At 31.5% G+C, this 12,664-nt stretch overlaps 1 protein-coding gene across 1 annotated transcript in view; it reads right to left on the reverse strand.

Annotated features, from left to right (window-relative positions):
* The window catches only part of LOC106868360 (agrin), a gene marked incomplete at its 3' end in the record, with an annotated part of 738,012 nt that overhangs the window by 79,618 nt on the left and 645,730 nt on the right, over window positions 1–12,664 (reverse strand). The window contains exons 14-17 of the mRNA XM_052968462.1: window positions 11,942–12,160; window positions 8,187–8,307; window positions 4,711–4,823; window positions 2,278–2,424 (exon numbers count right to left, since the gene is read on the reverse strand). Coding sequence (XP_052824422.1) covers window positions 2,278–2,424; window positions 4,711–4,823; window positions 8,187–8,307; window positions 11,942–12,160 — 600 coding nt within the window. The remainder of the gene's footprint in view (window positions 1–2,277; window positions 2,425–4,710; window positions 4,824–8,186; window positions 8,308–11,941; window positions 12,161–12,664) is intronic.

The following is a 12,664-nucleotide window of genomic DNA, read 5'->3' on the forward strand; positions in this document are numbered from 1 at the left end:
TATATATATAAACTTTGCTTTCTATAAGGATATATATAAATGTATAAATCATTCTTTTTTGCCTGCCTACATGCAAAATTATAGAAATCTAAACATGCTCAACTATTTACTAAATAAATAAGAAGCCCTTTTAATTAAATTGAGTTGCAAAAATAGAATCTATCTAATAATCATTTTAGAAATGGAATGTTAATAAAGAAATTAAATATTTGAATTCAGTTACAGAGAATGTTCTCTCTAAAATGCTTTCAAGGTTTGAGATTTCACAATCTCACCAATAATATAATTCTAAAAATGGAAATAACAAAATACAGGAAAGGTAACTGGATATAAGAGACATCTCAAAGTGCAAATTTGCATGTAAAAATATGAAAGAAATCTTGTCAAACTGTGCTTCATATACTTTGAGAATAAATAAATCATGAAAGGATTTTGAAAATGCTTCAGAGAAAAAGATTTTGTTCAATAGAAAGGAAACTAATAATCAAAATCTTAAAGCCTGTAGAATAATAAATTGGCAAATGTAGATATGTATGTAAATAATTATGAGACTATAAGGAATGTTTACCATCTATACAGAATTTCTACCAACTGATATGAATAATGATTATAACAATTTCCTAATAAGTAGTCTATACAAATCACACATAATAATTGTAGTAAAATCAGGTGCTCATGACATACTTTGAATTTTAATTGAAAATTTTCATCTTGTCCTTATTACCATCATTATATCAATTACTATTGTGTAAATATGTTTATACACACACACAGGTGCATTTTTATATGTAGATGTATGATGGGAGTAGAAATTGCATCTAAGCACAGGAAAAAAACTTTTAGTCATTAATATAAAAATATTCAAATTATAAAATTCTGAAAGTTATCTCACTCACAAAAAAAGACATGCAAAATAATTACATACATACACAACCACAAATGCATACTCAAACACACACACTCACACAGTGTCTATATTATTATTTTACATAAAACTGCCACATTAGGAAATTTTCTCAGTCCACTGTCAACAAGAGATACAATGATTTTGTCATCTCTTCCTCTATTGATATCAGGGACTGTCAGGTTTCTTTTAGTTCCTAAACAGCACATGTTTTTCTCTCCTGTTGTCCATGCATCGATGATATCAAACTGGATATGACTGTAACCATTTCAACCAAGCAACAATTATTTTGCTTTGTTACTTGCTAATCATTTGTTTTTCTCTCACATGCCTCTTCCTTGTCCATAATGAAACATTCTGTACTTTCTCCTCTAGTTTGCATATCATTACTCTGCTATCATTCAGTGTAAGTCTGACACATTGTGGATCAAACAACATACAACATTCCACCTTCACTGGAAGTACTGTTCACTGACATTTTCCCACCTCACACAAATAATCAGCTCACAACTAAACAATTTGCAATATAAAAACTCAAATTTCAAAGTAGTTATGTGTTTAGATCTTTCTGGAATTCATTAATCATACACACTTTTAATTTGAAAATATGTATGAGCACTGCTACTTACTATCCTCTTAGAAACCCTGCATCTAACCTAGGAGACTATGCTTTCCAGATATCAAATCTTAGAATAATTCCTGAATGATTGCGTTACATGAAATCCTGAATAACATTCTTACAATATTGTTTACACCAATTATAATTTTGTAATGCTAAATAATCATTATTCATTTCATTCAAACAAATCTAGAATATAAGACTTCTATCAAGAATGAGGGTGAGTAACAGTTAAGCTTGTGTTCTTGCCATGATCTAGCAGTATAATGGATCCTTTTAGTGATGCAAAGTTATTAGAAATTGAAAATGAGTTCAGAGGAAGGTAATTTTTTTTTTATAAGCCCATTATATTCATAGTTAACAGAACAGTATTTTATCTTCTGATGATATTGGATTAAATTTGTATTACCACAATTGTGCAAACCTATATGATCCCACTGAGTAAAGGGTATTAAAAGAATATGATTTCAAGAGAATAAAGAACATCAACATGGAGAACAGGAATATATTAAAAGAGAGTGTGCAATGCATATAGTCATAGAGATTCACATGCTAACATGTGTGTGTGTGTGTGTGTGTGTGTGTGTGTGTGTGTGTGTATATGTATGTGTATATATATATATATATATATATATATATATATATATACATATATATATATAGATGAAAAAACACATACAAGTTTTATAGAGAGTGGGATGCTTTATATGTAAAATTATGGATATGGTTTTCCCATTTCATAACATGTATTTACCTTCACGGCAACACTTAGCAAATGTTGCCCGCTTATGGCAATAACTTCCTGCAGGACAAATGTTTTTATCATCATAACAATAGTATTCCTGGCCCGTCAGGGGGTTGACAAGCGGCATGTTCCCATCACAAGGTTCTTCTTCCAGATCTGATAAAAGAAATAAAATGTCAATGAAATTGTATATCAGTGGAGAGATCAGAGTAAATAAAAAATAAAGAAGCTGTTTCAGAAACTGAAAAATATCTAACAACTATAGGAGTTCAGAATGTATTGCAAGCATCTACAATGATCATTACATTATGTCTGGCTATAGTACCATCTCTCCTTTATGCAGAGATGATACCGTGACCAATGTGAGTTATCCAAGGCATATTTATCACTGGTTTAAAACTAATTATGCCTGGATTAACTGTTATAGTATACAGATTAATTTATTTAAACAGGAAGATCTAAACCTGACCTGCAAAGTTTTGGAGATAATAAGAGTTCTTGATATGAAAACGTATCATGGTAAATGAAAGGTCGGAACAAAATATATCAGTTTAGATAGATATTGTATTAATCTCAGACACTGATTTAAATGCAATTTTAAGAGGTACTCTCTTCAATTATGAAAGAGCATACCATCAAATTAATCACTGAATTCATATCCTGTGTTTATTGTTCTTATATTTGATCAATATTTTAGTATATACTAAAATTTATTCATTATAGTAGTCATTACTCATTTCAAAAGTTAATTAAATTCCATTATTAGTGTAATCTAGAAAAAATATAGTTTTTCTAAAGTTCTGATCAATTAACACCTAAAAAATTATGAAGACACACAAAAGAACTGTTTTAACTCAACTGTTATTTCTATTACAAATAGTTAAGAAACATACACATATTTACATAAAAAAAAACAACATCCCTACAGGTGAAAAGAATGCAAAATTAGAGCATCTTTTTCACCTTATATTTAAGACAATTTTTCTGATATTGATGAACAAACAAATGAAGACATTGTAAGGAAGAGAGGGCTCATTTGTGCTTATGAAAATAAGGCAACCACTTTAATAATGGTGCCATGATAAAATGTACTTAACACACTTTGTTAAGTGTTTGAGTATAGGAAGGGTATCCCAGACATAGAAACTATGCTAAAAAACAGAATGTATGAGTGAGCAAGACATGGTCCCTAATCTGCCAAGGAAGGCAGTTACTCTGAAACTTGGACTGTAACAAACTGTCCAATTTATACCAGCATGAGAAGGCAGATATGAAAGAATGATGATGATGATGATGAGTATATCTATAATGAATTCTTTAAAATAAGACCAACCATACTCTCAGCAGCATGGTTGGTCTTATTTTATCAATCCTAAAGGCAACAAATGATGAATTGGCATAGGTAACGATTATAATTCTAATTACTGCTTACTATTACTTGAACTGATGAACAAAATAATGAAACTGAATAATTAAAATAAAATTAACTGAATTCCTCATCTTATCTCAGAGTTATTACTAATGAAAATACAGGCTGCCTAATATCGTTAAAATCCTTGCAACTTATTTCAGGTGTTTTATGGTTGTATAGATTCCCAATATTAATTCTGTGATTTTGTAGCTGTAATAGTAATAATGATAATAATTTCAAATTTTGAACTCAGAATGTGAAGATGGACAAAATGCACCTAAACATTATGCCTGATGCAATAATGATTTTTCTAACTTTCTGCCTTAATATTAATAATGATGATAATGATGGTGATGATAGTGGAGGCGCAATGGCCCAGTGGTTAGGGCAGCGGACTCGCGGTCATAGGATCGCAGTTTCGATTCCCAGCCCGGGTGTTGTGAGTGTTTATTGAGTGAAAACACCTAAAGCTCCACGAGGCTCTGGCAGGGGATGGTGGCGAACCTTGCTGTACTCTTCCACCACAACTTTCTCTTACTTCCTGTTTCTGTTGTGCCTGTAATTCAAAGGGTCAGCCTTGTCACACTGTGTCATGCTGAATATCCCCGAGAACTATGTTAAGGGTACATGTGTCTGTGGAGTGCTCAGCTACTTGCACGTTAATTTCACAAGCAGGCTGTTCCGTTGATCGGATCAACTGGAACCCTCGACGTCGTAAGCGATGGAGTGCCAACAACAACAACAGTGATGATAATAAGATCATTGCATACAGTGCTCAAGTGCACTATAACTCATTAGAAAAGATTAAAGGAAGGATCAGAAAACAACAATAAACCAAGTAAAGGAGAACAGCAATGATAGCCAAAAGTACATGCATAGTACACAAGATTAAACTCGAGACAGAGAAGTGAATGGTAAAAGAACCTGAAAGAGAAAAGGGTGCATAGACTCATCAAGTCCGTAAAATTAGAGATCTATGTATAATTCAAATATTATTACTATCAGAATTTAAAATTGAACAGAACACTAACCTTCACAGTTTTCAGAAGCTACAGCAGTAATTTCCTGTTGTTGGTAGCAGGACTCTAATTTCATCATACAGTCATTACCATAGGTTTTCCCATCAGAACCACAAACAATTGATCTAAAGTGACAGAAAAATGGAATTTTATTGTCAATGAAAAAGAAATTTATCAAATAAGATAAATATTCCTTGACTTATGCTGTATAAAAAACAATTTATGACATTGTTGCTGAATGGCATGATTTCATCTGTAACTAGTTTAATGTTAGGCAATGGAATTCTAAGAAGAAGCATTTATCAAAACAGGTCTTAGATAATTAATTTATTGATTTTTAAAAGAGCTAATGGATAGTGTGTCAAGCTGATTTATAAGTGTTATGATAATATAGACAAACTATGTGCTCTTTGTTTTTGCTTTAAACCTTTATTAAAATTTTTTTGTGGACAGGAGATATTTACTGTAGAAATAATACTATAAATAATAAATGGTAAATATAACTGTCTGCTACTCTGTATCATCGTGTTCACGAATTTGTTATTCTAGAAATCAGTTGGTTATATTAGTTAACATGTTCAGTCAGCTTCATTTTAATGCAGTCTCTCATTTCACTTCACAAGTTTTGTGTATTGTTCCATCTCTTTCTATTCTGCTATCACTCTGCTTCAGTTGAATTAATCCTTTAACATTTAAACCAGTCATATCAAGCCAAAATATTCCGCCTGTTTTATATTTGAACTGGTCAGCTCTATCCTCTCACACCTACCCTACAATGTCATTGTAAAAATATACAATCATATCATCAAAATCTTAAAACTATAAGATAATGCATAATTATTTCACAACAATGCGAATAAATAAGCATTTAACAGAATAATCTGAATGCTAAAGGGGTAAATATAACTTTAGTCATTCACTTATAAAATATTTTACAAATATACTGGTTTCCAAATATCATTATCATCCCCATCTGTGTTGTATTATCGTTTTCATCATTGTTACTATTGTCAACATAATCTTACATCCATTTTTCTATGGGTTGGATGGGTCTCATCAATGATCATGATCTGTACCACCTGACACACCCAACAACAACAAAAAATACCCCAGCCAACTTTATGGTTGAATGTCTTACAGTATGAACTAGATGCTTTTTTCATGTCACCAGCACTGAAGAGATTGTTCCATACTGGAGTCATTTTAGCTCTGTTATTCAGAAATACCTTCTGCCTAGATGAGTAGCCTGCAATGAGTAGTTCACCTCTCATGTTCATGCTTCATCTTTTGATCATGATTTCTACAGCTAAATATTTTCCTATCAGTAATCACATTACAAAGTGTACAGGATGCATTTTTCATACCATTTCAAGCCGTTTTCATGCATTAAAAAAGTTACAACATGTGAGAAGAATAAAAAGACCTCCTCTAATCTATAGCAATTCTTATTTGGAGTTGTATCTTCTTAGGTCAAAGACATTTAGATAATACTCCCTTATAAAACATGTTTAGTCTTTATCTGCAGCCTATTAGGTATAATAGCAATTTTTTGAATTATAACAACTAATGTATTTCCAATCTACAATATATATATATATATATATATATATATATATATATATATATATATATATATATATATTCACAACACAATCAACTTCTTGCAAGTTTCCACTTCATATGAACTCCAACAAATATCTAAACCTGTAAAAACATAAATTGTTTTCTATGTAATTTGCTTGTAATGGTGTTATGATTCTGCATTTTGTATCTGGAGTAATTAGATCAGTTGCAAATAACATAATGTTGAAAATTAGAAAAGAGAATATTTTTGGATGATATTTAACACTATTTATAATTTAAAGGTCATTCCTTCTGTTTTAAATCTAATTTTTTGTTGTTGCTTTTAACATTGATGAAATACAATTTGCAAATCTGAACAAATAATTCTATTGATAGACATATTTTCTACTCTTAAATGCTAAGTTAGGAGGTACAGGTGTGTCAGTTGCTGGCAAGATAGATTAAATGTGTTATTTCCGGAGACAAAATACAGTAGCTCTGGCAAAGTTTAATTTCATAGCCATGTGTTCTAATAACACGAGCCTGCAAATTGTATTGGTTTTTATTTCTTTTTGTTAATTAGACACTAGCAAAGGCTAGCACCAATGAGCTTTGCATGCTCAGTCAGACTGGTGAGACTGGTACAGCTAATACCCTGCCCAAATTAATGACAACAAGAAAAATATAAGAGTTGAGGAAACTGGAGTGTTTGTATTTGGTCTGAAATCTTGCAAAAGAATGAACTCTGCTATAAGAATCTATGGACGAAGTAGTTGTGTTAAACTGGGTGGTTTGATAGGCATAAGCCAAATATTTTCATGTGAGATCAATATGTCAATTAGCTGATTAGTCACTCATACATTCCTCTAAAAAATCTTAAGACAATTAGAAATTTCCTCTTTGTAATAAACATCAAATTTTTGGTAAATTTGTCCATAGGCCTTACTTTTCAACCATATGTAAAGAACATTACTTTTCAGCCATGTGATTTTGGGTTCAGTCCCACCATGTAATGCCTTGGAAAGTCACTTCTAGTATATCCTTGACTCAACCAATGTCTTGTGAGGGAATTTGATTGATGGAAGCCTATCATATATAATGCGTATATGTGAGCATGAGTGTAAGTATGCATGTGTGTGTGTGATCATTTTTCAGTTTGTCCCCCTTTACTGCTTAATAACCAGTGTAGGTTGTTTAAACAGTTTGAGTAGTTCATCAAAAGTGATAGAATTAATATCAAACTCGAAAAAAAAAAAAAAAACTTATTAGGGTTGATTTGTTCAGTTAAATCTTTCAAGGCAATGCCTCTGTCATAGTCACACTATGAAAACTGAAACAAGTAAATGAGAAAAGGTAAATTACAAAAGGGAACTTTGCAGTTCCTTCCTCATCTCAATTTTCTTTAAAAAAACTATGTTCTTATTGTAAATTCATCAATATTGTTGCTTTCATCTTTATTATCCACCTCTTTTTCCTTTTCATTGTATTTTAATACTTGTATTTTTATATTTTTATATGTTAGATGGGTGTATAATGCAATATGTAAACACTTATCTTCATCATGCAGCATCTTTTCTATTGAGACTAATGTATTAACATCTGACTAGACAAATTCCACCTGAAATATTTATGGACCTCCTGCTAACATAAGCTTTTTGTTTTCCAATACACAGCATTTTTCTTATCAATTAATGGTTGTAAGAACAGACACTTAAGAAGAAACTATAGTCAGAAAGTGTGGAATGATTTATCTGCAAATCTTTTCAGGAAGACTGTATTATAAAACCAGGTGGGCTGATATCAAAAAGGGTTAAAACCCTTTCATATGTAACTGTCCTTATTTAAAGATCCTGAGTTTTGTTGTTAAAAGGAATGTGCCTATATTTGAAAGAAGATTTTGGGAGAAATTGTGAAACGAGTCTTACCTGATTGCGTCACAGATATTCTTGCATGTACAGTGGTAATTACTACCTTCAGACAATTCACAAGTACCACCGAATTTACACGAAGTTTCATCACAGATTGAGCCACTTCCAGAACCCTCTACTGAATAAAAAATCATAAAAATCTCATATGAAAATCTTTAACTGTTGGTGTTAGGATCTTCTTATATATCTTAATAATTTTTTTGCAATAATTTTAATTGCACAAATACAATTGGATACATCCTCATTGGTAAGATTGCTCATATTCATTGTAAAATACACTTCTAGAAGTAGGATGTATTAATCTGCTTGCTTAAGAAAGAAGTTATGACTTCCAATTCATGTAAAGACTGTGCTCACACTCAATTTACATGTATTTCAAGGTTGAAAATAAGCATAGAAAGAAAAGATTTCTGATACTATAATAATGAAAGTAAAAATTTTAGTTTTGTTGACTACTTGAGGTTTAGATTCAAGAAATATTATCCAAAAAATATTGCTTAAAATCTCAATATTTGTATGCAACAAGGATTCTGCTTAAACAATTGACAAGGGTTTTGCTTATTATTACCAGATGGAAAATGGGGACAGAAAAATAGCCACGAGATAAAATTCTGTATATAGTTAAAAAGCTTTATAATAGTGAAAACGGTAAAGACAAGCCTAAGTTATGTAAAAAATTGGACATGGGAAGTTTTGGTATTAATGCTTTTTCAAGGTTACTAGCAAAGACAGTGAAATGGTTCCAAATGAAAATTCAAACCACATTGTAATCTTGATTCCTCCATAAATTATGTCCATACTATAGAACTCATAAAAAAGAAAAATATGAAGTTGATAACACTTGAAATGAAAAGTAGAGAGGTTTATATTTTCTTAAAATTAAAGTTGATAAAATTTTGATTATTAAAATAAATAAAAATCAAAGAAAATCACTGCAATTGAGTAATAAAAATAATCATCCTTTCTACTATAGGTGCATAGTCTGAAATTTTTGGGGGAGTAATATAGTCAATTACATCAACCCCAGCACTTGGCTGGAACTTATTTTATTGACCCAGAAAGGATGAAAAGTAAAGTCAACACCAGCGGAATTTCAGCAAATAATAATTGTAGTAGTAGTAGTAGTAGTAGTAGTAATAGGTTCCTTAATGTCTCTGGTTGAAACTAGGGCGCAGCTTGAATAAATTAATGCAAAGGCACAACAACAACAACAACAACAATAATAATAATAATAAAATCTCAGCACTGACTGAAAAACATGAGACTCAAAGAAGAGAGTGAAAATTCTTAATTGCAGCACAAAATCAAATCCACCCATCACTTTCACCACCCAACACTATCACCTCACTACTCCATCCCCCCCCCCCAAAAAAAAAAACCACACAGAATGAAACACAGTACAATTAGTAACTGCAAAATATATAGTGATGGAGAAAGAAAGAATAAATCATAATTATCTCTGCCCATGCAATCTTGTCCAAGAAGGAATATATCCACAGACATGACAGAGATTCACATACATGTGTCAACACTATGGAATGCTAACAGCGAAAAGATAATATAAGCATAACTCAGAAAAGGTGTCAGATAATAACAAAGCAATTATACTTTGGGAGATGTAAATATACTCAGATAAAGATATCAAGGATATTTGACCAGATGTTGTCGAGGATACCAAGAAAAAAAAAAATCTCCAAATCGACGTATCATTCCTATCTGAAAGAAGCCTATTGAAATACAAAGATAAGGAAATAGAAATGACCTGAGTGTCTATCTTAAAAAACAATCCCTATGGCAACAAGTACTTTAGGTATGGTATAAAAATATGACAAATACTAAACCAAAACCCCAGGACTTACAAATATATATAGCATACAGTAAATAGCACTACAAGGCAGTGAACATGTCTTATATAGAGCTCTTTCAATACAGTAAAAAATAACACAAAACAAATAACAGCACATACCTAAAATACATAGTGCTGCACTTCATAGTACGGTGAAACCATACAGTAAAAATGAAACTATTGAATAATAATAATAATAATAATAATAATAATAATAATAATAATAATAATAATAATAATGATAATTATAATAATGGTAGTAATTATAATAATAATTGGAGGGAATAAAATCCAAGCAGTTAATGTGTGGGTGATAGCATCACTTCACTATGGAGAGGGAATTATAAAATGGTGAAAGAGAGAAATGAAGAAAATGGATACCAAGACCAGAAAAATGTTGACAGTACACGAACCCTTCCACCCAAAGAGTGTTACTGATAGGCAGTACTTGTCTAGAAGAAAAGGTGGGAGAGGTTTGATCAGTTATCAGGACTGTATCGAAGTAGAGGAAAACAGATTAGGGTGATATATAAAAAATGCTGTGGAGCCACTGTTAAAACACATGAAGAAGGCTGGCATCATCAAAACTGAAAATTGAGTAACTAAAGAAAAATTTAAACAAGAAATGAACAAAAGAAAAAGCATGGAAAGAAAAAAAATGTATGGTCAGTTTGCAAGACAGATACAGAGGACCAGTTATATGAAGTGCATAATTGACAACACTACCAATAGCAACAAATGCAGAATGTGTGGTGAGAGGGGTAAAACAGTATGGCACATTGTTAACAAATGTCCAAAATGGGCAGAACATGAATACAAATGATGCCATGACGATGTGGCAAGAATGATCCATTGGGAGCTCTGTGGAAATTGCGACCTATATGATATGAGCAAACCCTAGAAGGAGTCACTGAAAATGAGAGCTGCAAAATCCTGTAGGATGTAATGATCCAATATGATCACCTGACTAGACATAGAAAACCGGACATTGTTGTGGGGAATAAAAAAGAAAGAACATGTATGATAATCGACATAGCATGCCCCAGTGACAACAGGATCAATGTGAAAGAAGAAAAAATAAACAACTATGATGATTTAAAGTGGGAAATACAAAGGTTGTAGTCTATGAAGAGAGTAGAAGTGATACCAATAGTAATTGGTGCACTTGGAAGTATCAGCACTCAACTATCAATATGGTTGAAAAAGATCTGTGTAAGTGTGAAGGTAGAACACCTATAAAAAAATCAGCATTGCTTGGAACTGCAAGAATCCGTCACAGGGTTCTTGAAGCATGACCAGTAAACAAGTGTCACCTTAGTCTGTTGACCGTGAACAGCTGACACTTTCCATCATACCCAGCAAAATAAGCTGTGAGTTTTCTTACAATAATAATATAATACCTTAAGTATGTTAGATAGATGGCTTTTTAATCTAATCTATACTCTGGATTTTTTTTAGCCTAGTATTTAATTGTAATATCTGAATTTATTCTTTACTGTTTCCTATATATCAGCGGTGAGATTTTGTCTAGGCACGTGGTTGTGAATACACATCATTAATAGGACTCAAGAAGGTTGAAATGTATCTGCTGTTCTCACTACCCACTGCCGAAATAATTTTCCATCTCTCTCCAATATATATTGAGATTTTAAAATAGTACATGTGTAAAAGATTTTATCAGAGATGAAAATTGCTATTTCTTTCCAGTCAATGGAGTATGTACATTAAGTATGATACATAGACGACTATTTTTATTCAATGCTGCTTCAACTGCATACCCCAGAATAATAATAATGATAATAATAAACATTATTAGTAGATAAAGAGCATGTAAATTTCTGTTGCATGGTATAGTTAGTCCAGTATCAAATGATTTTAAAATGGAATAAACAAATGTAATACTTGCCAATGCCAGATCCTGATATTTCGTCACAGGGCCCATTGTTGACAATGTATAATTCGGTTTTCTTTAAGCATGCATATCTTTTCATCTCACACTCATTATTATAGACCTGTCCATTGCTGGCACAAAGCACTTCAAAATCTGCAGGACATTCTGAAGGACATACACACATACCATTCTCACAAGTTGACCCAAATGGACAACGAATTTTCGCACATTTATCTGAAAAGATAAAACAAAAGCTTTTATTTAGAATTGATATTTACAATAAGGATGCACTCACACTTTTAACAGGATAGCCCTCATTTTAGAATGTATATTTAAATACTTGAGCTGTACTCATCACAAAAAAAATCATCCTTCGAGTAGTTATTTCTATGTGAGAAGACTAGTGCAGAAAATGTTCCTTAACAGAGATGATACTAAGAGAGGAATCATTTATTGTTGCTCATGTCAATTAAAGTAGGGATTTTAATAGTGCTCTTAAATTTGGTATCAGCTAATTGTCATTTAAGAATTAAGCAAAAGCACAATAAAGTATGAAATTGAATATCATAATATAAGGGAATTAATGAAAGCAATAATTTTGGTTAACAGAAAAATTTCTACATGAATTTTCTTCAAAATTCAGATGAGAAAGTCATTGAAATTTATTATTTATCAGTGAAAATTGTGAAGTTGTATGACTATGCTTTTGATATAAATATAAATATATATATATATATA

The sequence above is a fragment of the Octopus bimaculoides genome, chromosome 6 (genome assembly GCF_001194135.2).
Source record: "Octopus bimaculoides isolate UCB-OBI-ISO-001 chromosome 6, ASM119413v2, whole genome shotgun sequence".
Lineage (NCBI taxonomy): Eukaryota > Metazoa > Mollusca > Cephalopoda > Octopoda > Octopodidae > Octopus > Octopus bimaculoides.